The following is a 26372-nucleotide window of genomic DNA, read 5'->3' on the forward strand; positions in this document are numbered from 1 at the left end:
AGGATTTTTGTCCATTTGTGATGTCACAAATATACAATATTTAGATCATTACACGGTTTTAAACGTAAACATTCTAAATGTGTCCCAGTTTAGTTCCTGTTGCAGTGTATGTGAATCACATCAGCTGACAGGAAGTAAACATGGACCCAAGCTGTTGCCTAGCAACGCAATTCCATTGCAATGCACTAAAACGGGGCTTTTCAGACAGAGGTTAAATACAGGTATATTCAGACAGACAGTACGAGGGAAAATAATGTGTTTTTTGAACATTACAGCATGTAAACATGTTCTAGTAGAAACACAAAATACAAGTATGAACCTGAAAATGAGCTGATATGGAACCTTTAAATAATCAACTGAGGATGTTTCATGGTGAAAGGTCTAAATATTAGTTAAAAGTCTCACCTCAACTCGATGCGTTTGGTCTAAGTGTACAATATGTGTTCACCAGTGGTGGCTGGTGGAAGTACTTCTAGGTAGGGCTGTGGTGCCACATCCAGTCAGTTTCATCAAACATCCCGGTGTGATTTAATACAAAAAAAATAAAGGTTTCAAAAACACATTACTACTTTGCAGTTAAATAATTAGCAATTATTTTATTCCAACAGAAGCAGTAAATAATGCTTTGAAAAACACAACAGTATAAAATGTACTCAGTGGGGGAATGTAACTAAGTACTTAAATACAATTTTGAGGTACTTGTACTTTACTTGAGTATTTCCATGTTCTAATACTTTCTACTTTCTACTCCACTACATCTCAGAGGGAAATATTAGACTTTTTACTCCACTACATTGATCTGACAACTTTAGTTACTTTACAGATTCAGATTATTAATACAAAATATAATCACATCACAATCAAATTACACATTACAATTACATTACACATATCACTGGGTGCATTCCATATTTAAAACACAAATATTGACAATTTGTATAATTCTTTTTATCATCATCATCATCATCATCATTATTATTATTATTATTATTATTATCATTATTATCATTATTATTATTATCATTATTATTATTATTATTATTATTATTATCATTATTATCATTATTATTATTATTATTATTATTATTATTATCATTATTATTATTATTATTATTATTATCATTATTATTATTATCATTATTATTATTATTATTATTATTATCATTATTATTATTATTATCATTATTATCATTATTATCATTATTATTATTATTATTATTATTATCATTATTATTATTATCATTATTATCATTATTATCATTATTATCATTATTATTATTATTATTATTATTATTATCATTATTATTATTATCATTATTATTATTATTATTATTATTATCATTATTATTATTATTATTATTATTATCATTATTATCATTATTATTATTATTATTATTATAATTATTATCATTATTATTATTATTATTATTATTATTAGTAGTAGTAGTAGTAGTAGTAGTAATGTTTGTATTGCTCTCTGCTGCTCTCTGCTGGCCGGCAGGAGCATCGTTCATCCCGTCGTCATGTTTCTCTGAGCATCAGGAGCTTTATTTCTTCTCGCCCCCCCACTCTAACCCACTCATGATGATCACACCTCCGGGTTCCGCGTGAACATCTTCCATTGGTGCCTGCTGTGCGCGGGGACCGTGCGCGGGGATGGGCACGATCCTGCAGGAGCGAGACGCGCAACAGCAGCCGGAGAGGGTCTCCATCAGGGACCGGGACTCCATCAGGGTCTGGAAGAAGAAGCCTCCGTGGAGCAACAACAACAGGCCTAATGTGGACAGGTAGGATTTATGATGATGATGATGATGATGATGCGGTGATGACCTGGAGGAGACAGATGTTCTGGTGTCTCTGCAGCAGCTGCAGCATCAGCAGCTGGTTGTTGCTCTGCTCTGATCTCCAGACTTCTGTATTCATCCTTCATATCTGTGTGATTATTATTAAGCCGTCAGAGAACCGTGATGTCTGCGCTGTGCACATCACCGCAGATCTGTCTGTATATCAATGTGTGTGTTTCTATTATTCGGGTCATTGTTTGTGTTTAATATTTCATCTGTTTCTCTGTTTTGATCAAAGCAACAGAATGGGAAGGAGGCAGTCACAAAGGAAACCTGCGCAGCCGCAGAACGAGACTCCAAGTCAGGAGAATAATAATGAGAAGGTAGGAGAGGAGCAGAGCTGAGTCGGTTAATCGATCAGACTGGTTTTATTTTACATTTTAATGTTTTAAAGGTCCCGTATCAGCTCATCTCCAGGTTCATACTTGTATTTTGTGTTTCTACTAGAACATGTTTACATGCTGTAATGTTAAAAAAACAACTTTATTTTCCTCGTACTGTCTGTCTGGATATACCTGTATTCACCGTCTGTCAGAAACGCTCCGTTTTAGTGCATTGCAATGGAATTGCGTTGCTAGGCAACAGCTTGGGTCCATGTTTACTTCCTGTCAGCTGATGTTATTTACATCCACTGCAACAGGAAATAAACTGGGACACATTTAGAATGTTTACGTTTAAAACCGTGTAATGGTCTAAATATTGTACATTTGTGACATCACAAATGGACAGAAATCCTGACGGCTTGTTTTCAAACGCACTATAAAGCACTTAAAACCTGCTTTATAATGTAAAAGACATGAAAATCTTTTCGTTTTGTCTTCCCCGCCGCCAGGAGACTACTGCAGCCCCGCTTAGCGGTTAGCTGTTAGCTGTAAAGATTATAGAAGCAGTCGACGAAACTCTAGTGTCTTTTTGACAACAGCCGCTGCCGCCATTTTGGACTGAAAACTCTTATTATATTCATAATATTTTATTGTTCAACACAGGCCAGTTCGGTAGAATACGACAATATCAAATCAAATCAAATCAAATCAATTTATTTTTGTATAGCGTCAAATCACAACAGAAGTTATCTCAAGACGCTTTATATATAGAGCAGGTCTATGACCGTACACCAGAGTTTAGAGACCCAACAGGATCCACCAAGCAACAATAGAATTGTTTTATTTTTGTACGCCACTTTGTAGGCGGACGTTTTACTGGCGTCTGGTAGTCGCTTTCAGTCCAAAATGGCGGGAGCGTAGCTCTGCTGCTGGAAGCTGATGTCGCAATGGAACGAACAATTGACTTTCACTTCTTATCAATATATGTTCTTTAATAGCAACTCAAATTCAGTCAGAGCAACCTCCAGCACCGGGGGTCTGATCCTTTCTGTTGCAGCCGTAAGCCCAGCGCCAGCCCGCGCTGTGACACGCTGGGCTGTGACACGCTGCGCCGTGACACGCTGGGCTGTGACACGCTGCACTGTGACACGCTGGGCTGTGACACGCTGGGCTGTGCCACGCTGGGCCGTGACACGCTGCGCTGTGACACGCTGCGCCGTGACACGCTGGGCTGTGACACGCTGCGCTGTGACACGCTGGGCTGTGACACGCTGCGCTGTGACACGCTGGGCCGTGACACGCTGGGCTGTGCCACGCTGGGCCGTGACACGCTGCGCCGTGACACGCTGGGCCGTGACACGCTGGGCCGTGACACGCTGCGCCGTGACACGCTGGGCCGTGACACGCTGCGCTGTGACACGCTGGGCCGTGACACGCTGGGCCGTGCCACGCTGGGCTGTGACACGCTGCGCCGTGACACGCTGGGCCGTGACACGCTGGGCTGTGACACGCTGCGCCGTGACACGCTGCGCCGTGACACGCTGGGCCGTGACACGCTGCGCTGTGACACGCTGCGCCGTGACACGCTGGGCCGTGACACGCTGGGCCGTGACACGCTGCGCCGTGACACGCTGCGCCGTGACACGCTGGGCCGTGACACGCTGCGCCGTGACACGCTGGGCCGTGACACGCTGCGCCGTGACACGCTGCGCCGTGACACGCTGCGCCGTGACACGCTGCGCCGTGACACGCTGCGCAGGGCGTTGCGCTGGCTGGCTTAATGTGAGTTTCTACAGCTAACCACTAATTGAAGGTCCGTCTCCCGGAGCAAACGCCCGCCCTCAATCTTAAACATTGCACCTTTAAAGCATGAACATGTGTTAGTGATGAGTAGAAAATGTGTGCAGGATTAATGTTGTCTCTCTGTAATCACAGAAGCTGCAGCAAAGACGAAAGCAGAAACCCAACACCCCCACGACCAAACACGTTACTCCTCAACACCGGTGAGATTCTTTCTGTGCTAGTTTCATGCCACTCTGTACTGCCTGGATGCTGAGATAATATCATTTACTTCTCCGTCTAGTGCTCAGGGAACCTCCGAGTCCAAGTCCCATCCTCTGTCCCCTGCAGAGGACAGGATGGAGCCTCAGGTGCAGCCGGCTGCTCAGCACTGCAGCCACAGGGAACACAAGCACACGGGTTTCAGAGGCAGCAGACACACACCAGCCTTTCACTGCCACCGTCTGTCTGACTCCAGTCCTGATCTGCAGGAGACGCCGTCACCGAACCCAGAGGGAGGAAGTCTGAGCGGCCACGGAGAGGGCGACAGCGACACGGACTTGTCTGAGTCAGAGAGACTTCCTGTGTCGCCCTCCGCTCGGGTTCCTCCACAGCTCCAGCTGAGGCCGGAGGTCATCGAGGCCGAAGATGGCTCGTCTCTCAGCCACAGGCCCAGAGGACACGGCTGCGCTGGCTTTGACTTCCCAGACTTCCTACCTCCACCTTTCAACTCCTGGAGCCTCAGTCAGCTGGCAGTCTTCTACAACACGGAGGGTCAGGGGGCCCCTCGGCCCAGGCCCGTGGGCCCATTGGAGAGGTACCTGGACAGGCTGCTGCAGCTGGAGTGGCGCCAGATTCAGACTCTCCAGGAGGAGGGCGGGAAGTCGGCAGTGTCAGATGTGAACTCCGGCTGCCACAGGTCACCTGCCGCCGCGTCGTCACGCCTCAGCTCTCCAAAGTGCATCCTCCAGTGTCAACGTGCCTTCTCCCTCACCTTCCTCTCCTCTCTGGCCAGTCACTCTGCCCTGCTCTCCGGCTGTGCCTGCACTCTCTGCCGTATCCGCTACTCCACCTGTACCACGTCGTGCTGCCGCTCCACCCGTCAGTCCAGACTGAGTCCCACGCTGGAGCACAGGGGGCCCTCGTCGCTCCCCAAGAGGAGCTACAGCGAGAGCCGGGTGCATTCCTCAGACAGGAGCTCTGCATCCCGAGCTCAGAGGTTCGGCAGCCCGCTGAGGACCAACAGCCACCTGAGGAGAATGCAAGCCTCAGGTAACATCCGCAACCCGGTTCAAGGTGCTAACGCCAAGCCTCATCCCACTGCCAGAGACTCCAGCGTCGGGGCCGGGAGGGACCGTCTGGGAGCGTTGGGGGACGTGTTGGACTACAGGACGGGGGGGTTCAGGAGGAGGAGCGGCTCAGAGCAGAGACGAGGTGGAGTCGAAAGACAACAAGGTGCGTCGGTGAAAAGACGAAGTGGTTCTGAGTGTAGGAGAGGAGGAGCGGAGCGGAGGAGAGCAGCTGAGCTCAAGGAACGAGAAATAAAACCAGATGCTGTCACTGCAATAATGGACAATTTACCCGCGTCCAAAAACTCTCCAATAAACAGACCAAACAGACCAAACAGACACAAACAGGTGGAATTTGTTACAGCAAGTTGAGTACTGTAATTCATATTTGATTATGAATGTATATTTTCAGTCCTTATTTGAACAGGCTGACTGAAAGTGTAGTATTTGTTTTCACTCGTGGATGTTATGCTTCGGGTCTTTTGTTCTCAGTTGCATCATTATGTTTAATCCGATGCTGTGATAAGCTAATGCAACAGTGGATGTTTACATACTAATAATCCTACATAAATCCTTTGAGCAGCATGTGGATATTTATCTATTTAGTTGATTTACATCAACCCAGTAAGCCTTCGTCAGCACAATTCATTATGTATATATTTGTATGAAGGAGTTTTCAACACACGCACACGCACACACACACACACACCAGTTTTACTAGTGATCTGTTTTGGTTTGTCAACAAAATAAATGCATAATAAAAGTGATTTAAACAATTATGATTGAGGTGTCATTCTTCAAAGGCATAAGTGGATAAGTTGTGTTTGGTGACAGCATCGTGCTAGAGGGGATGTTTGTCTGCAGAACGACCTGGAGGGAAGGTCAGTCAAGGTCAATGAAGGTCAGTCAAGGTTGGGGAGGAAATACTGGAGGAATCTCCGCTGCATTCTGCAAGACAACTGAACTACTGTTTTAGATTTTACAGAGAAACAACAACCACAAACATGAAGCCAAAAAGACACAGGCAATGGCTCGAATGTGGTCAATTCAGAGTCTGGACCTCGTTCCACTTTGATTTTAATGGCAGTTTAGGAGAGAAGAACAGGAGGATATAAACACTTGGATCAAGCAAGGCCTATATTGTCAGGTGGTTGAGTCACAAAAACATGTAATGAGAATGTATTACGTGGAAAAAGTAGTTTTGTGTAATATCATGGTTATTTTTGCAAGAGAAATCTGAGGAGTAAAGGTGAATATTCATTGTAGTAGACTAATAATATCCATCTCCATAATAATTTCCATAATCTCAAAGTGCTTTATATACACTTTAAATTACACATTGAGTAAATGTAAGTCACAAAATGTTAAAGTCAGAGAAACTAAGATGCTAAAAATACAGAGCAAGTAAATATTGTCCTGTAGGGCACATCTAGTACATCTAGTATATCTAGAGACTCTGTTAGTGGGGAACCATCATGAAGCGGTCCTTTCTGCTTCCAGTCCTTGTTTCAGATCAGACGTATTTGTAAAGTGACACAGCCACCATGAAGGCTGCATGCAGGATGTTTTGTATGAGATTTTCAAAGTGCTCCTCAGACTGCATTGTAGGGGATTGGATATCTCCTTCCTTTGGGTTCCTGCACACATAGGGGTGGAAGGAAATGAGAATGCAGATATATTGGCCAAACAATCATTAAAACGACACTTAATTGACATACAAATACCGTTAAGTAAAGCAGAGGTTAAAACCATCATTAAGGACTACATGCACAAAACCTGGCAAGAATACTGGGACTTCAGTGACACAGGGAGACATCTGATCTGTACAGTATTCAGACACATGTAGGAGCTCAAGGGAAGAGATGGTCATTACCCGTCTGAGAATAGGACATACAGGATTAAACCAAACACTCCAGAGAATAGACAAACACCCAACTGGACTATGCACGCACTGTAATAAACCTGAAACTGTCAAGCATGTTCTTATAGAGTGCAAAAAATAAGACGAAGAAAGAAGGGAATGTCTATCAGGAGTAGATGATGGAAATATTACAATCTGCTAGGAAAGACCTCTAAGAAAGAACACAATCTACTAATTAATTACTTAAAGGCAACAGGAATAATGGAGAGAATTTAATTATTATTATTATTATTATTAATAATAATAATAATAATAATAATTATTATTATTAAATTTTTATTTTATTGTTTAAAAAAAAAATAAAAAAATGTAATTTGATTAATTAATTAATTTATTTTCCTGCCAATCTCCTGCGCCACACTCCAGTAGACCAGCAGGAGGCGGTCATGCTGCTATAAGCTGGTTTACCAACCGCCAATAAACACCAAAGAAGAAGAAGAAGAGGAGGAACCATCATGAAGCGGTCCTTCCTGCTTCCTGTCCTTGTTTCAGGTCGGACGTGTTATTATAGTGACACAGGCAGCATGGACTCTGCAGCTCAGCGGGTTCTGGAGGATCTGACAGCCGTAGAGGAGGCAGCTGAGGAGGTCCTCACCTCTAGACAACAGGTAGAGAGTTTCAACTGACTCTACATCCTGAGGTTAGGATCAGCTGAGAGGATCAATAGATCAGCTGATCGATAGCAGAGAGGATAACTAGATCAGCTGAGAGGATCAATAGATCAGCTGATCGATAGCAGAGAGGATAACTAGATCATACTCTGCTAAAGTTCATCCTAACTGTTATAAATAGAATCACTTTCTGCAGAGGAAGAGGAAACTATTGATCATGTTTGTAGATTGGTTTCATTCACAGAATCAGATCAGAACCAGAATCAGATCAGAACCAGAACCAGATCAGATCAGACCAGATCAGATCAGATCAGAACCAGAACCAGACCAGATCAGAACCAGAACCAGAATCAGATCAGATCAGATCAGATCAGATCAGAACCAGAACCAGAACCAGATCAGATCAGATCAGATCAGATCAGAACCAGAACCAGAACCAGATCAGATCAGATCAGATCAGATCAGATCAGAACCAGAACCAGAACCAGATCAGATCAGATCAGAACCAGAACCAGATCAGACCAGATCAGATCAGATCAGATCAGATCAGAACCAGAACCAGATCAGACCAGATCAGATCAGATCAGAACCAGAACCAGACCAGATCAGATCAGATCAGATCAGATCAGATCAGAACCAGAACCAGATCAGATCAGATCAGAACCAGAACCAGATCAGACCAGATCAGATCAGATCAGAACCAGAACCAGACCAGACCAGACCAGATCAGATCAGATCAGATCAGACCAGATCAGATCAGAACCAGATCAGATCAGATCAGATCAGATCAGATCAGAAAGGTGTTGATATCCAGGTGTGAGAGGAACACACTGGGGATCTGCTCTGGTTCTGTTGGTGCAAGTTAAACAGTATAATCACAAAAGAATAGATAAAAACGTTACAATAAAATAAGAATTTAAATTCTACCAATATACAAGAAGAATCTCTCAAAACATTTAGAAAAGAAATATATCATACTAACAGATATTGAGGTATTAATGTCAACAATCACAGTTTATCAGCTGATGAGATTTACATAATTATGATTATTATCCCAGCAAAATATTATCTACATAAAATGATATATGGCTTAAAATAATACCCTCCTTTTTTAATTTTAAAACATATTTAACTATATTTGATTACTTAAAAATAAAAAATTCTAAATTGACTAAAACTATTAAATTGTTTAGACATTTTAAATTTATTCCAAATTGTTTAACAGACCCTGAATGTTTTTTTTTTTTTTAAATTAAAATTGAGTTTTATTCATTTATTATTCTTACATTGAATTTGTTGTATAATTAATCATTTATTTATACACTGTTAAATATTTTTTGCAGAATTGTAATGAAAAATCTGAACATGCAAATATATTGTGTTGAACTTTTGAAATAAAGTATTAAAAAGAAGATAAGCTTCCCCGGCAGCATGGTTTGGAAGCTCTGTGAAGCTCTGTGTTGATATGGGTCAGACATAAAATAACGAAATACACCGACCAGGAAAAAAACATTGAGCAATGCAAAGTAATACTGTAACGGTAAATATGATGTTAGGTCCAAGGGCTGACCTGTAATCCACAGATGAATCATTGTTCAAAGCCTGATGTGAGCTATAGTATTGATTGGTAATAGTAGTCTTTGGTAACCCGGAGATGAATCTTTATTGGACTGCATTATATTGAAACGGTTTCTAATAAATTATCCACCTCAATTACTAAATGAAGGAACACAAATATCATTAAATAAAATGCATTAAGTCCACCAACGTCGCAGCTGACACGGTGTTTCAGGTGATATTTAATACATGAATGTTGTATTGAACTGTAATGTAATGTTACAGTACATGAATGTCTTAGTATTTTGATGATCACTCAGTTTATTGCAATGATATGCAACAAAAAGACATTTAAATTAATGCCACCTGACAAAGTCCCCACGGCGATGATGAGGAGCAGTGGGCAGCTACTATGCACAGCCTGAGGAGCAGTTTGGAGGTCTTGCTCAAGGGCACCTCGGCAGTGCCCAGGAGGTGAACTGGCACCTCTCCAGCTACCGGTCCACAGTCCAAACTCGGTCCGTACTCGGTCCGTCCAGGTTACTTGAACTGGCGACCCTCCGGTTCCCAAACCAAGTCTCCACAGACTGGAATGAAAACTGCTTTTAGCTTCTTTTTACTTTTTCACATCCCATGATGAAGAAGCATCAGCTACTGTGTCTCTACATGTGGAGGACTAATGGTCTCTGTGTCTCTGTGTCTCTGTGTCTCTGTGTCTCTGTGTCTCTGTGTCTCTGTGTCTCTGTGTCTCTACATGTGGAGGACTAATGGTCTCTGTGTCTCTGTGTCTCTGTGTCTCTGTGTCTCTGTGTCTCTGTGTCTCTGTGTCTCTGTGTCTCTACATGTGGAGGACTAATGGTCTCTGTGTCTCTGGAGGACTAATGTTCTCTGTGTCTCTACATGTGGAGGACTAATGTTTTCTGTGTCTCTGTGTCTCTGGAGGACTAATGTTCTCTGTGTCTCTACATGTGGAGGACTAATGTTCTCTGTGTCTCTGTGTGTATGTTGTAATGTCCTCTGTGGATGTTTCAGATCGTGGACCTGGACTCAAAGAGGAACAGGAACAGAGAGGCGTTGAACGCTCTGAAGAATGAAATGTCAGATTCAGGTGAGAGACCCTTCATGTTGTCAGAGAAGAGAAAGGGCTTCGTTGATGTGGACGTTTCAGTGCGTTCATTCATGCACATCTTTGCTCATGGACACATTGGTTTAGGTTATGAGAACAGTCATCCCGGTGGTCTCACGGTGGAGATCAGGAGTGTACGGTTGTAATCCTGGTTGTTGACTAAACGCTGCTGTCCTTTGCAGACAAAGTGAAGGTTTGCTTCGGAAACATGTTCATCAAATTTCCCAAATTGAAGACGAGAGAGATGATTCAGAAAGGTAAAAACAATCCAGTTAATGAAATCTGAATTGATTGTATTTATATAAATAAATAGATTTGTTGTTGACATATTGAAGCTACCTACGAGATCATCCTGACCTCTTTGTTTCTCCCCTGTAGACCAGGAGCAGCTGGACAAGGAGATAAACGACCTCCGCAATGGACTGAAAGCAAAAGTCAATCGTCTTAATGAGATGCAAGGTATGAAGAGCGCTCCAGCTGTCCAGCTTGTTTGTGTTATTGTGTGTTTTTGGTGAATCCAAACTAATTCTTTAAAACACATTAAAACAGTCCGGTGTTCTGCGAGGCACAATATGCCACATGTCATGTTTAATTAACGTCGCTTTAAAATGACGGCTCCGAGTCTAGGATGTCTCATTCTGATAGATGCCTGTTGCCTTGACTCCTCTCCTCGCATCTCTTCCTTGCCTCCTCCTCCTCTCGCGGGCAAGACTAAGACACGAGGAGAGGAGGCAAGGAAAGGAATCTAGGAGACACTTGGACTGTTAGTCTTTGGGCCTGTGAAACCCTGAGAGGAAAAACAAGTAGAAAACACTTGTGATGATGTCTGAACTCACTCTGGAGTCTCTTTGTTTGTTTGTTTGCAGGGAAACCGGAGCTGAGAGGCTACAACCTCTCTCCTCTGTCCACCGATGAAATCAAAGCTATCAACGGCCTTTTGAAGAGATGACATCACTAAGATAGAGATGACATCACTAAGACAGAGATGACATCACATCTGCAAACCGCTGGATATATCTGAGGACACACGGACAAGAGCCTCACCTGCAGCTCTCAGCTGTGCAGATGTTACTGTACCGTGCTAACCTCTGGATGACCTCTGGATGATCTCATGATGCCACATTAGCCTCCAGGATTATTACCTTTAGGACATTTTTGAAATTCTTGTCAAACTTTGTATTTTAGGTTTTAAAAATGACAAAAAGCAAAGTTGAGACACTTCCTGGTTCACATTTATGTGGATTACTTATGATTGGATTTCATTGGATATATATGAATTACAGTGCATTACTTTTAGTAGGTATATCTACAAACGGTGCATGAGAACAGCCGGTTCCACTGCTGGAGGAGGAAGTCTGTAGGATCATGATTATGTTATTAAACTCATAGACACTGAGCCAAGATATCCTCATATTTCTGTTTGACATAACTTCAGACTCCTGTCCTCTGACTGCATCTCTTTAACTAAACCACACACCTTTAGGCTTCTCTGTGATCTCCTTTTGATAACTAATGTCATATTTTAGTCTGGAGGCCCGCCCTCCCGCTGTGACAACATCTGCTTTAAACCATCCATAGAAATAAATGCTGATCGCTCTGTGAGACCGGACAGGAGGACCCTGTTCAGACCTGGACCCTGTTCAGACCTGGACCCTGTTCAGACCTGGACCCTGATCAGACCTGGACCCTGTTCAGACCTGGACCCTGTTCAGACCTGGACCCTGTTCAGACCTGGACCCTGTTCAGACCTGGACCCTGATCAGACCTGGTATTAACATGCGTCCTCAGTGATCGGATCACAAGTGGACAGCTCTATGTACGTCTATCCACACCTAGTATTAGAATGCGTCTCCACACACGGGTACAGCGCTCCAGAGAGCCGGGGAGGAGAGAGAACAGGCGGGCGGACGGTCGGGTGTCAGCTCCGCGCAACGCAGCGGAACAAAGACAGCGACACATCTCCGACAGAATGATAATAATGCACTTCCTGTTTCCCAGTCTGATAGTCTGTAGATATGTAGCCTATAAACAAGATATAGTTTAATAAAATACAGTCGTACTGACAGGATACAGTAGAGCACAGAGGCTGTTTATTCACCTGAGGGGCGCGGTGATCCCAGCTGGACATCAGATGAGTAGCGGTCCTTAATGTGACCAGGACACATTCACTACACACTGCTAACAGAATGAGGTCATATGAGGCCCAGACCACCTCTGAATGTGGTCTGAAAGATCCGTCCTCAATGCGTCTTATGTGTGTTCACACCTGTACTGAGAGTTGTCCACTTGTGATCCGATCACTGAGGATGCATGTTAGTACCGGGTCTGAACAGGGCCTCTGACATGATGACCTCCTGTAGAGTTTGAGTGGGAGTTCAGGCCCATGTGGCCGGTTAGTGGCCACAAGGTGGCGGTGTAGTGTAAGTGTAGACCAGAAGAACAGAGCTTTGATTCACTCGCTGCCTCACAGCCAGTCTTCAGTCAGCCTGCTGTCAATGCAGCGCTGCTTTATAAAACCACAACGAGTTCTTGGAAGGTTAAACTCTGCAGATGTTCAAGATGTGAATCGTTTGTTTTCGTATTGTTTAACTAGTTTGCAAGTTGTTCTCCTTTAACTCGATCAACCTTCTTCTCTATGAATATATTTAAATGTTTATGATTCAGTGTGATTTGTGTTTTTTGTTCAGTGAGTTGCTCTCACTTTACCTTCAGTATGACTTCTTGTTTTGTTGTTTGTCTGTGACTGAGACATACCGTACATCCTTAATTACACTGTGAGTGATAAACAAGCCGTGAGCAGTCCCCCCGGGGAATAAACTGTAAATAGGTGTATTGAGTGTAATTCTTTGGTCTGACATGCCACTGAGCATGAGAAGACACGGATAGCCTCGGGTGACGGGAGACAGAAACAGCAGTCACATCGGTAGGGTTGTTAGTGTGTTGCAGAGGTGGTGGTTTTGTTTCTCTCTGACTTTGGTTGCGTGCCACCGCTCTCAGACCTGGAACCAGCTGAGTGACGAGTGATTGATGAATTTATGAGTCAAAGGATGGGAACCTGCTGATCATCTCAAATGTGAGACAATTATACCCGACGAGGCACGCAACGGTGCTATGTTAAGAAAATGACTCGCATGACACACAGCAGTTTGTCGTCTATCTGTGAAAGCGATGATTGATTATACAACGTGTGCCTCCACTACACTACAAGAGGGAATTATTCACACCCAAGAGCAATAAAAATAAATCCATAAACTATGTGTAATTATAGTGGGTTTGGCAGTGTGGATGGAGACGTATCAAAGAACAAATCAGTGTCTCTTAGCTGACATTATTCACCGGTTTGAAGGCCGATCTGCCAGAGAGCAGCTGCTACGGATGGATTAACAAGATGTATGATGAACACACGCGTCGCTCTTTGGGAGAGAACTTAATACATTTATCTGCATTGATTAATAAACAAACTGTAAACAGCCCGTGTGTGGAGAGCGTTTGTTAGCAGTGTGTGTGTGTGTGTGTGTGTGTGTGTGTGTGTGTGTGTGTGTGTGTGTGGCTCCTTCCTGCTGAGAGATTCAACTGTTTAATGGCATTTGAGAGAAAAGATCTCATTTAGTTGTCATCAACCCAAATCTGCAGAACCCGGAGTAATGATTTACTGTAAGTTATTGGCTGTTTATGAGTGCAGAAACCTCAGAATATGTACCGCCACCGAGCTGCAGATGTAAATGTGAAGTCTGGGCGATCAGAGATATTCATTCTGACAGACTTGGCTGAGAGTCGTGTCGGTTAAAGGGATAGTTTGGGTGTTTAGAAGTGAGGTTGTATGAGGTACAGTACCCCCCCCCCTGCTTGGAGAAGCAGACAGGAGTTACCGCTGAGGCTGACTGAAAGAGGCTGTGGCCTACAGATCAGATATAACAGGAAGTCACTTTCTCTGTGACTTCCTGTAAATTCTTTGAATTCTGCTGGAAACGTCTGGACACTGTCCGACTTGACCGCAGCTTTCCGTTACTTTCCAGGCGAGGCGCAGCTCGTCTCCAACGAGCCTATTGACTCAATTTCGGCGAGTGCAGACCAGATTTTAACTGCACGTGTGTTGTACCTCATAATTATGACGCGGTGATGATGCGTGACATCTCCTCTTTTCACCCTCCTCGGTTAATGCACGGAAGCAAAGCAGTGTGCTGCTGTGGACGGGGCCGGCAGCAAAACCTATTTTAGACACCTACAAGAAAGACACACCTGAAAAAAAATCAACATCAGTTTAAGTGTACGCTATATTTACAATATTATTGACGCTTTACCTCGCTGTCAGACAGCCTTTTCTGACTTTGGTGAACCTGAACTAACCAAAGTCACACAATAACACAAACAAACGAACCGATGGAGGCAGCGGTAGACCAGCAGCCCCGTGTTCTGCCAGGTAAAATTACAGTTTTTTCAATGTTCCCCGTCAGAAACACAGACTGTATAGCTGTCTCACTGCGAGGTAAACCGGCAAAAATATTCTAAATATAGCAAACAATTAAACTGATGGGTTAAGGACCTTGCTCAAGACGTCTTAAGACGTGCTGCTGCTGTGCCCGTCATGCCCCGCTACCACGGCGTTGTCCGGTCTTGGAGTTGTCCGTGTTTCACATGTGTTTGTTTGATTAGAGCATCTTTAAATCATCTTTAGACGGTATTTATTCAGGTTCTTGTGCGGCTGCTTGTGTGTGTGTGTGTGTGTGTATATATATATATAAAAAAAAACTCACAAATTTGCGAGATTATAAACACGTTTTACAAGAAAAAAACCTCAGATACACTCATGAATTAAAATGGCAAATTTACAAGAAAAAACTTGGTTATTCTCAAAGATTAAAATGGCAAATGTACGAGAAAAAAAACAGAAATTGCAAGATTATGAAGTCATACATTCAGGAGAAGAAACTCTGATATTCTCTTTGATTAAAGTGGCAAAATTACGAGAAAAAACTCACAAATTTGTGAGATTATAAAAATGTTTTACAAGAAAAAAAACTAAAAATTGACGATATTATAAAGTCATATTTACAAGAAAAAACTCAGATACTCTCATGAATTAAAGTGGCAAATTTACAAGAAAAAAACTGTGAGTCACAAAATTGTGAGATTATAAAGTCGTAAATTTCCAAGACAAAAGAATCTGAAAAATAGTGGAGTGCAAAACTGGTAGAGAAAAATAGTGTTTTTTTTTTTTGTTAAGGAACCACATTGCTTCACTTTTCAAGGTCATCACACCACATTTGGTAACATTTTGTAACATTTGATAAGTTTGGTGTCTTCAGTTAAATGAGGGTTTTTGTCGTAAGGTATCATAAAGTATTGTGTTGCTGTGGGTACCAGAACACATGGTATCGTATTAGCACTTGTGGGCGGTGAGTTGTGTTTGTGGTGCTCAGATGAAGATGACATTTAAAAACAAACAGCAGAGTCTGTCAGTGTCCCAGTTACTCTCAATAACCCTCAGACGTCACACAGTTTCAACTAGTCTCTACCTAAGCATGACCTCATATTTCCCGCCATAGTTTTTAGTGAGCCTGTGTTATCGGATACTTGATCTACATTTAAAGCCACTCATGTGTGATGCTCTTCTTGTATACGGTCTGTAGGCGCTTCACATTCTCTGGCAGCTCGGCAGGCTTCTGACAGCTGTGATAAAACCGCACTGCTGGTGTTCCATGTAAATCAAAATCAGTCTCTCTGTCTCTGTCCCCTCTGCAGGAGGCCTTCAGCTTCAGTCTGTTTCTGATTAACCCTTCAGGACCTTTTTCGGCCCAACAAATTAAGAGGAACGTGTCCCGCGCCGAGCTAGAGTAAGATGATGAATACACACTTCCTGTCCAATCTGTCACAGCCGCAGGATTCTGGCAACAAAGGGAGGAGAACCTCAACTCAGGCAGACAGGAAGAGGTCAGGGATTTACTGAGAAGGTGTAGATACATACTGTACGCTCTTAGAAATAAAGGTGTAGATACATACTGTACGCTCTTAGAAATAAAGGTGTAGATACATACTGTACGCTCTTAGAAATAAAGGTGTAGATACATACCGTACGCTCTTAGAAATAAAGGTGTAGATACATACTGTATGCTCTTAGAAATAAAGGTGTAGATACATACTGTACGCTCTTAGAAATAAAGGTGTAGATACATACTGTACGCTCTTAGAAATAAAGGTGTAGATACATACTGTACGCTCTTAGAAATAAAGGTGTAGATACATACCGTACGCTCTTAGAAATAAAGGTGTAGATACATACTGTACGCTCTTAGAAATAAAGGTGTAGATACATACCGTACGCTCTTAGAAATAAAGGTGTAGATACATACTGTATGCTCTTAGAAATAAAGGTGTAGATACATACTGTACGCTCTTAGAAATAAAGGTGTAGATACATACTGTACGCTCTTAGAAATAAAGGTGTAGATACATACTGTACGCTCTTAGAAATAAAGGTGTAGATACATACTGTATGCTCTTAGAAATAAAGGTGTAGATACATACTGTACGCTCTTAGAAATAAAGGTGTAGATACATACTGTACGCTCTTAGAAATAAAGGTGTAGATACATACTGTACGCTCTTAGAAATAAAGGTGTAGATACATACTGTACGCTCTTAGAAATAAAGGTGTAGATACATACTGTACGCTCTTAGAAATAAAGGTGTAGATATATACCGTACGCTCTTAGAAATAAAGGTGTAGATACATACTGTACGCTCTTAGAAATAAAGGTGTGGATACATACTGTACGCTCTTAGAAATAAAGGTGTGGATACATACTGTACGCTCTTAGAAATAAAGGTGTAGATACATACCGTACGCTCTTAGAAATAAAGGTGTAGATATATACCGTACGCTCTTAGAAATAAAGGTGTAGATACATACCGTACGCTCTTAGAAATAAAGGTGTAGATACATACCGTACGCTCTTAGAAATAAAGGTGTAGATACATACCGTACGCTCTTAGAAATAAAGATGTGGATCCGTCCATCCATCCATCCATCGTCATCCGGCTGAGCAGGATGTTCCAGACCTCCCTCCCAGTAAACTCTGAGGACATGATTCAACATCATCTGTGGTTTAACTCGAGCAGTTATGCTGGGAGCCTTTTCTGTGTAGTTTTCCCGTCACACTGACACAGTGACAGTTAAAAAGAGTCAGTGTGTAACCATGGTAATGTAACAATGGTTGGTTTAGCTGTGCTGAAACAAAAGAAAGAAGCCTTTGTGTAGTCAAAGGTAGAAGTTGAGCTGTTGGCCGACTGCTGGAAGCTCTTCAGTCTCCTCCAGCTCCGGAGCAGCAGGCAGTTTAACCGCCGCATGCTGGAGAGCAGCTGTATTCCCGACTCCCTGCAGACAGTGGCGGCTTTGGGAACGCCACACACACCGTATGATGCAGTACAGTTATGTGGTGGTCTCCGGGCCTGTCTTCTCTCAGGTGGCTAACACCACATCACCGCCTCCAAGGAGTCCCGGCATGTTAAATAAAAATGTAAGCAATTAATGAATTGATAAACTGTGACATAAATTGATATTTCTGTTTTAATTTGCTTCTTTATTTATTTACTCTTCTGTTTAGTTTCCCTATTTATGTATTTATTTTTTATTAACTTTGTAATGTAATTTATTTTAATTTAATTTTTTATTTATTTATGCATTTATTTATTATGTATTCTTGCACTTATTTTTTTATTTATTTTATATTTATTTTTAAATGTATGTATTTATTTCTGCGTGATTTTCCATTTGCATTTCACCCCTTATCTATTTCCTTATCTATCTATTATATATCTATTATTTAAATACATTTAAAAAATAATAAAAATACATACATAAGTAAATAAAAGGGAAAATTAAACAGACCAGTAAATGAATAAGGGAATTAATATAAAGATAAATAAATACAGAAGCAAATTAAAACAGAAATATCAATTTATGTTGCATTTTCTCAATTCATTTTGACATTTCTTTATGCATGTCTGCCTCATTATGTAAATGAGGGGGCTGTCACTCAACGTGTGTCATCATGGGGTCAGAGGTCATTGATGGACTACATGCTAGCCAGCTAGCTGCACTCCAGTCTTCATTCCCGGCTCCGTACAGCGGCTCATCGGCCGGCCGGTCCTATGATGGAGAGAACGGGTGGAAACAGGTGAGCAGGTGGATGACGGTCTTTTCATTCATTATTGTGTATCACATTGTTTCTCTACCAGCTCCCTGATTGCTGCCGAGCTGTTTCACCTACAACACATCAGCTCATCAACCCTGCAGGACATCAACCCTGGCTCTCCTCCCAGTCCTCATCACCTAGTTTTCATGTCATATGTTGGCCTGTTGTTTTAGTCAGTCTTATCCTTATTGTTTTTGCTCAACTGTTTGCAGACAAACTTCCCACAGTGAACAATCATTCATTTTGTGTTCGATCTTCTGATAACACTGACTAAATGTCCTACCAGGGGTGTCAAACTCATTTTAGTTAAAGGGACTGTATGTAAGTTATTACATGTATACATTTTAAGCATGTTTTTTGCCAGTGTGTGAACAGGTTGTAATCTAACCTTAAAAATGAGACCTTCCGTGACTTTCTGGGTTTCCTGTCTCAGCCAGTAGACTGACTTTAATGTGAAGAATACGGGACGATTTTTCCGGGAAAATCCAACGGATGTGACGTCATGCGCGCTCCGCTTACAGGGCTAACGGTGTGCAACGACAGCTAGCGTTTGGTTAAAAATGGAGTCCGCTAACGCCAATAAACGACGAGCCTCCACCACAACTCAGACTCCAACACAAACTCCATGGAAGCACAAAAAAACACAGGTGTCACTGTCAACAAGCAATTTCTGATTCTTACATAATATACAGTAGCCCGTTTAATGAGCCACATACAGCTCAATTCGATCTCAACTAGTAAAACCAACACCTCTAAATGTTTCCCTTTCTTTTAGTAGAAAGAGCATCTACATTCTGAGAACTTTAAATGAACAATCCATTTACAGAACAGATGATGAACAATGATGATCTCTCGACTACGACTAAAAACAGACTGCCGCTTCCTCAAACCTGCCAACGATTCCTTCATCTTCTCTGTTCTCAGATGTCTCGGCAACTTCTTGTATTTTTCACCGTGATGAATCTGATTATGATGCTGAATATTATTTTTCCTTGAGAGCACTGAAAGGTGCTGTTGACAAACCGATCACTCCCGTTTACCTCTGTAGAGAAATAAGAACCGGTCCACCGACACTCTGTGTCCTCTTTTCACCTTTTTGTACAAAGACATTTTCCACGGCGGCTCCTGAACATTCAACACAGTCTCACGGCAGCTCAGGAAATAGTCACGAAATTGAATCTATTTGATTTGTGTACATAGAATCAAATTTTATATTGATTTTCTTCGTGATGCTCAACATGACTTTCAACCAAGCCCCCAGGAAGAGCGCCGGTCGTTGATGCCAATTTTCCTAGAGGCCAAACGGCGGCTGGAGAACCTCCGTGTCCTTTTCCCCGTAGACTTACATCGGAAAAAAGACGTCTGTAAATCACCAGATAATTTTTTTTTAGGTAAATCAACTTCCCAGTACGAACACTTGATTAGCCCTTATTTAAATCATTAGGTCCTAAAAGTTCGAACAACTCTTTCCCCCGCACTCCGTCTCCGTACCGTTCATACAGAACAGCGAGGCGGAATAACGGCTCAATATTTCCACCTTTAACAGGCTGTGTGAAACGGGCTATACGTAGTCTGTCCCTCTGACTCGCGCGTGCGTTAGACTTAGTCCGTGTTTCAAGACGGGTCGGGTGGGTTGCCGACATCGCCGCAGACCCTTGGCGCCTTTTACGTGGGCCGAGCCCCGCCCTGGGGGAACAACGCACTGAGGACGCTTTGTCCACAGCCCCGGGAAGCACCTTTGCCCTGAGCCTTTCCAAGCTGACCTAGAGCCGGTGGCGGCGCACCACCTCGTATGCGGGACTCCCCAGCCTGCCGTGTGTCGCTCACACCCTCCAGCTGGCTGTTAACGAGGGTCTTTAGACACAGAGAAGTACTCGTGTTGGTACCCGGTATCGGAGAGTACCCAAATGTAAGTACTTGTACTTGGTCTGAAAGAAGTGGTATCGGTGCATCCCTACTAGTGACGTATCCAGCGTAGGGCCTGCTTCTCTTATTATGACCAAATAGGAATAGCAGTACATTTTATTAAATTACTTTTCCACTATTTATTTGCAGATTGGATCCTTTGGCGGGCCGGTTCTGGCCCCCGGGCCGTATGTTTGACTGTAATCGTTATTCTTTTGCATCCCCCCCTCAGTTGGGTTTTGGTATGAAGCTTCAGCTCTACAGCTCCACAGGAATGTGTGACGTCGGGCCGGTTAATGCTCGCTGATGGTGTTTGTAGTCCATGTAAAGAAACCGTGTTATTCCTCCTGACTGGCAGTAAGTCGGGTCTTTACTCAGCTGAAGTTACCGTTCCCTGTTTCTCATTTCCTTCCTTCAGGAGCAGGCCTTTAAACCTCCTGTGAGATTAAAGCATATATAGTGTTAGTGTAATTAGTGCATCCAGCTGCCACAGCGACACTCATTACTAACAGGTGTGGACGTTGGCGATGGACAGAACTCTCCCCCACCCCCCGTTCTCATTCCCAGGGCGTTAAATACCGAGGCTTTGTCACGGCCATCAGCACTTGGTACCGCCACACATGACATTTAGCATCAGTATGTAACGGACCAGGTGTTCCATTAACTGTAATGTAAACCGATCCGCGGCAACAGTAAACGCTCAGAGAGAGAGCGAGCGCCGGGGGTGTGGTGACGTAGTTTAAAGAGCGAAAGAGACACAGCGGGTGGGTAGGAGACGAGGAGATGGACGGGTCCAACAAACACAAGGCTTTCATCAAGGAGGCCGCTGTTTGTGTCACGTGTGTCACGTTACAATCAGCTGTTTGTGTTCACAACGTTTAGTTTCATTTTCACTGTAAAAGCGTGGTAGTTTTAAGCCCAACCATGTAGTTTTTTCTTAAACCTAACTACACTGGATTTGTTGCCTGAGTTGGGATGAGAACGTGATGAATCGCCCAATATGGACGTAAAGCCTCGGCCACATCAGAAACGTCAGCAGCGCGTGGCGGCTGCGTTACCTGTTGTTTTTTACTTAGGCGGCCGTGTTAACAGGTTAGAGCAGCCACACTGCTTGCGTGGCTGCCTATTTTTGACGCGAGCTGCGCGTCTCACAGCGGCAACAGACAGTGAAGGTGATCTATTGACTGTATATTGACATCATATCAGCAACATTACTACAGTTTACATGTCTGTATCTGTAGAATATGTTAGACATGAAAAAAAAGTCAAGACTTATTTTTAAATCAACACTTCCTGCTTTCATTTCAAAATAAAAGCCCTCAAGTGTTTTTTTTCTGTAGACACAAGGCTTTTATTCTGAAATATGTGCAGGATAGTGTTGTAGAACATGCAGTGACTTGCAGAGCTCCATGAATGAATATAGTACAGAGTTTTAATGATGCATTATTACTATTATTTACAAATTACCAAACGTTTCTGAACCTTTCTCTGTCTAAAATAAATATAAATGACATTTATAATGAAATGAAACGGCCGTTATGAAATGCAAACTCTATGTAGAAAGAAAGAGCTGACAGCAGCAGCAGAAACGCAGCTGAATCCAAGCTGGTGTGAACACGTGAGGCACGCAGCCGCCACGCGCTTCTGACGTTCCCAGTGTGGATACGCCGTAATGCATAGGCATAACTGGGCTGTGACAAACATTTGCAGGAGAATGGGTCGTTCCAGACAACTCAGAATTCAAAGATTTCCGACCTCCTACTAAAAAAAGTACAATGGAACGACACTCAAAGTCAGAGTTCTGACTTGTTAACTTTGGGTAAATCCATCGATCCCGACTTCACGAAGAAGAAGCTGCTATCTGACGTCACACAACAACGGAAGAGCACGTATATATTTGCTTGTGATTAATTAAAAAGGACATATTATCATAAAGTAAAACCGGTTTTCTGCATGTAAATTGATGTTGAAATATGTTGCCATGTCATTAGGTAACAATCGCTGAACGTTATCTTCTCTGCACAAAAGTTATTCAGGAAACGTTCAAAATGCCAGAAACAAGTGGAGGCTGAGAGTTCAACTGTGCGCACACTTGCCAAAGAAACATCAATTTGAAATGATTTTCTCTGTTTGGTGTGGATTAACCATTGACTGTATATAAGAAGAGGACGTAGTCACCGTGTCGTCCCCCGTTGGTTTGTGGACTACGGTTTTGAAGCTTTGAGTTCGGCATTTTGGCCGTCGCCAATTTTTTTGCAACCCGAAGTGACACTAGAGGGTGGAGCTAATTACAACTGAACGCTGAATAAGACATTTATAGTCGATCAAATGTAACTTTGATGAAGTGAAAACACGCTGTGAAAGGGTTAAAGTTGTAAGACGAAAACACGGACAACTCCCAGACCGGACAACGCCGTGATAGTGACCTGTCAATCACCAGGTAGCCCCGCCCTAAAGCATCCCCTGCTTTATGGTCTATCTGACTCTAAACGGGACCATCATTTACTAAATGAACATCATGCTGTATTGAAGAAGACTTGAAACATAAACTCATGTTTACAATGTTTACTGAGGTCATAAATCAAGAGAGAAGTAGACTCATTTTCTCATAGTCTTCTATACAACCAGAGGAGTCGCCCCCTGCTGGCTGGTAGACAGGATGAAGGTTTAAGACTCTTCATCATCGGCTTCACTTCTCAGACCCAGAAGGTTCATGTAGCCCATTGCACCAAACACACATCTCGCATTTCTTCTCGGGCATCTCCAGCCTGCCGCTGGCGTCTCTCTCTCCACCAGCCAGAGGTTTATAAAGGTTATAAAGACCACAGCTGGGTCAGATTTCTGAGTCAAACTTTAATTGGAAAGCTGTGTGCAGAGTCTCCTGTGAGGCCCTCCTCAGCGTGCAGCCTGTTCAGGGCTCACAGCTAAAAAAGAAAAAGGAATAATGTGTCACGGACTTTAATAACAATCTTTATTGCATTATAAATCGTTTCAACCGGTGCCAGCTGCAGGGATTTGTACCAGTTTAACACAACACAGAAATGCTACCGTGAGCAGTGCTAATCAATTTAACTCACTTCACACTGTCAGACACGACAAACGCTGTAAAAACAACCAGATAAGAACTAGAACAAATTATAGAGAGAGAGAAGCATCAGATTCACCTTCCGTGCAACATCTGGGTAGGAAAGAGCAGCTGGTTATTTTTCCGTGAAACAAACTGATTAACCAGACCATAATGATCCTCTTTGTCTCACAGGATACGGACAAAATGAAATTTGCTGACTGCCATGTCAAATATCTGAGACAATAAACTCAAACTTTACTGCAAATAATCATTTGAAACTCATCTAGCCCAGAGCAGAGAGAAAGCAGGTGATGGAGCCTCCAGAGTCTCTGAGCATGGTGCTGTAGCAGCTCCACCCTGCTGGTTAACCTCTCCTCTCGTTCACATGCACACAACAAACCACGTTACTGGGAGAAACCAGGCTGCGCTGGATATGTGAGGATGCGTTTATATGCACTGTAGTAATCTGTAGTTTCTGTTTTAGTCAGACTTCAGTCGTAATTAAACTATTAAGAGACTTTAATGCAGGAGAAATCCAGCTGGTGAAATCAGCTGTGTCTAGACAGACCGCTCTCATTCCCAGGGCGTCACATACCGGCGCTTTGTCATGGCCGTCGGCGTTCAATACCGCCGCACAAGGCCTGAGACGGACCGGGCTTGTCATTAACTACGATGTAAAAAACCATCCCCGTCACCAGATAACACGTCACCTGTTAAACAGAAACACCTGTACACTGAGGAACAGAAGCCTGAGGAGCAGGAGGAAGACGTTCAGCCAGCGTTCTCAACCAGATATTGAAATGTGTTTGTGTTTTGTGTGTGAGAGTGAGTGTCTTTGTCTGGTGAGGATCTTTGTTCCCCATCTAGGTGCTCTCTCTCTGATTGGCTGGAGGTGTAGGTTGGGTCTGGGGTGTGTTGGCTGCTGATTGATCCAACCATCATCTCTGCAGTTTAAAATGCTCAGGTAGTCTGACAGCAGCCTTGTTATGTCCTCTGTGTTAAAGCTGTGATCTACAGGTGGATCAGCAGCCCTAGAGCCCTCGTTGGCTTCCTAACTGTGTAACTTGTTGTAGGTTTTCTTTGTTGCTAAAGACAGACTTCAGTGGTCGGGATGAACCGCCATCTCTTCTCCTGTTTATCTGCTGGATCCTAGGGAGCCACGGTCATTTAGTTCAGGGTTAGTCAGATAAATGATTTATGTTGTTGTTTCGGCCGTTGTTCACCCTGAGTTATGTTGTTTCATTTTATTGTTTGTTCACTTGATTTTTAGTAATAAATCTTTTTTTTACTAAACTTAAAATTTAGTCCTGAGACTGTAGTTTGGAGACCGGGGAGGGAACGTCCTTTATACTTTTATTTAGCGCTCCTAACCCCCCCAACCCCCTAGACGAGCGCGTAACAGGCCCCTCGTCACCCTACTGTATCCATGACGAGGCCAACTGGTGGAAGACTCTGGCATCAGGGCATCACATCAGACTGACCTCTGGGACCCCACTCACCTCTGAAAGGGACTATGAAGTCATTTCAGTCCCGTCGTCTCCTGCTGGAATCATCAACAGTAAGATCATTTATGGACTAATGGCCTGTTATTTCATTATTAGTGTTTATTGGGTTTATATAGTTTATGTTCGGTGTACAAATTGGATTTTATGCTGATGTTGCTGCCAGCTGTGTATGAATATGTGGCCGCCGTGCCGTGCCAGGCTCTGCTATGCTCTTCTATGCTATCTTATGCTGTTTCTGTTTGTCTTGTTGGATCAGAACCAGCTTGATGGTCCAGGTATGAGTAGACCTGCACACTGTCAGCTACCAGGAGTCTGACTCTGGTTATTTTGCTCTCATTGTACGACGGAAATAGAAATGCAGCTAAAAACAAGGTTCAACAAAGCTGAAGAAGAGTGAGGAAAGAAGATAACTATACATGTCAGGTGCCTGTAACATCACCTCTGATGATGATGATGATGAAGGCTGGTAGGATTAAACTATGGTGCTTGGTTCTATTGTGGTTCACATCTGCCTTTCAGAATCTTCTAAGTAGATGTTTGTCTGTCTGTCTGCCGGCTGTACCTGCCTGCCTTTTGTTCTGTTAAAACATCTGCGTTGTCTCAGCCCGTCTCGGCTCTCTGCATCGTGACCGTTACACTCAAAAGCAAATCACATGACACATACCGGCCATTAAAACACGTTAATTAAAAAAGCAAATATGAGTTCAATTAAGTAAAAATGTTTGTGCTAATAACTGTAAAAACTAGTCCAGTATTTTACAGAAATGCTATGATATATGAATATTTATAAACGTTTAAAGAGGTTACTCGTGTTTATTGTCACAAACTGTGCATCTTGTTGTATTTTTATCTAAAGGTGAAAAGTAGCACCGCACCACGCTCTGGCTGTTCTCATTCACCGTTTGTAACTATGAAAAGTAAATGCACTGTAATTTGTATATTTATCCCACAAAATCAATTCATATGTGATCCACGTAATTGTGAACGCGGAAATATAAAGAGTGGCGAACGCTGCGTAGGGAGGAAAAACACAGCACTTTGGCCCAAGAGACTGCTGTTTGAGTCCCGTGTGAAATCACAAGTCAGTGTTGATTTGTCATGTAACTCTTACACTCTTTCCTAAACCTAACGAAGAAGTTTTCTGTGAAGACATCAAGTTTATTTTGAAAAGACTGGAGTGGAAATGGACACGTGCTGTTGGATATTTGTAGGAAAAATTAGGAATAATTTTTTGTAAGATATCATACGAA

General features: G+C 42.8%; 3 protein-coding genes across 4 annotated transcripts in view; 2 read left to right on the forward strand and 1 right to left on the reverse strand.

Moving 5' to 3' along the window:
- The window catches only part of znf831 (zinc finger protein 831), a 123908-nt gene that overhangs the window by 40387 nt on the left and 57149 nt on the right, over window positions 1-26372 (reverse strand). The gene's annotated exons all lie outside the window — the stretch shown is intronic.
- Window positions 1408-5971, forward strand: LOC141782511 (uncharacterized). The gene is made up of 4 exons (XM_074659383.1): window positions 1408-1787; window positions 2083-2167; window positions 4103-4170; window positions 4251-5971. Exons 1-4 carry the CDS (start codon window positions 1657-1659, stop codon window positions 5605-5607), a joined length of 1641 nt encoding a protein of 546 aa, XP_074515484.1. The 5' UTR covers window positions 1408-1656; the 3' UTR covers window positions 5608-5971.
- Window positions 7590-11846, forward strand: pdrg1 (p53 and DNA-damage regulated 1). Its single transcript, XM_074660655.1, has 5 exons — window positions 7590-7764; window positions 10357-10432; window positions 10633-10707; window positions 10829-10909; window positions 11317-11846. The coding sequence occupies exons 1-5, from the start codon at window positions 7612-7614 to the stop codon at window positions 11397-11399; spliced, it is 468 nt and encodes a 155-aa protein (XP_074516756.1). The 5' UTR covers window positions 7590-7611; the 3' UTR covers window positions 11400-11846.

The sequence above is a fragment of the Sebastes fasciatus genome, chromosome 1 (genome assembly GCF_043250625.1).
Source record: "Sebastes fasciatus isolate fSebFas1 chromosome 1, fSebFas1.pri, whole genome shotgun sequence".
Classification (NCBI taxonomy): Eukaryota; Metazoa; Chordata; class Actinopteri; order Perciformes; family Sebastidae; genus Sebastes; species Sebastes fasciatus.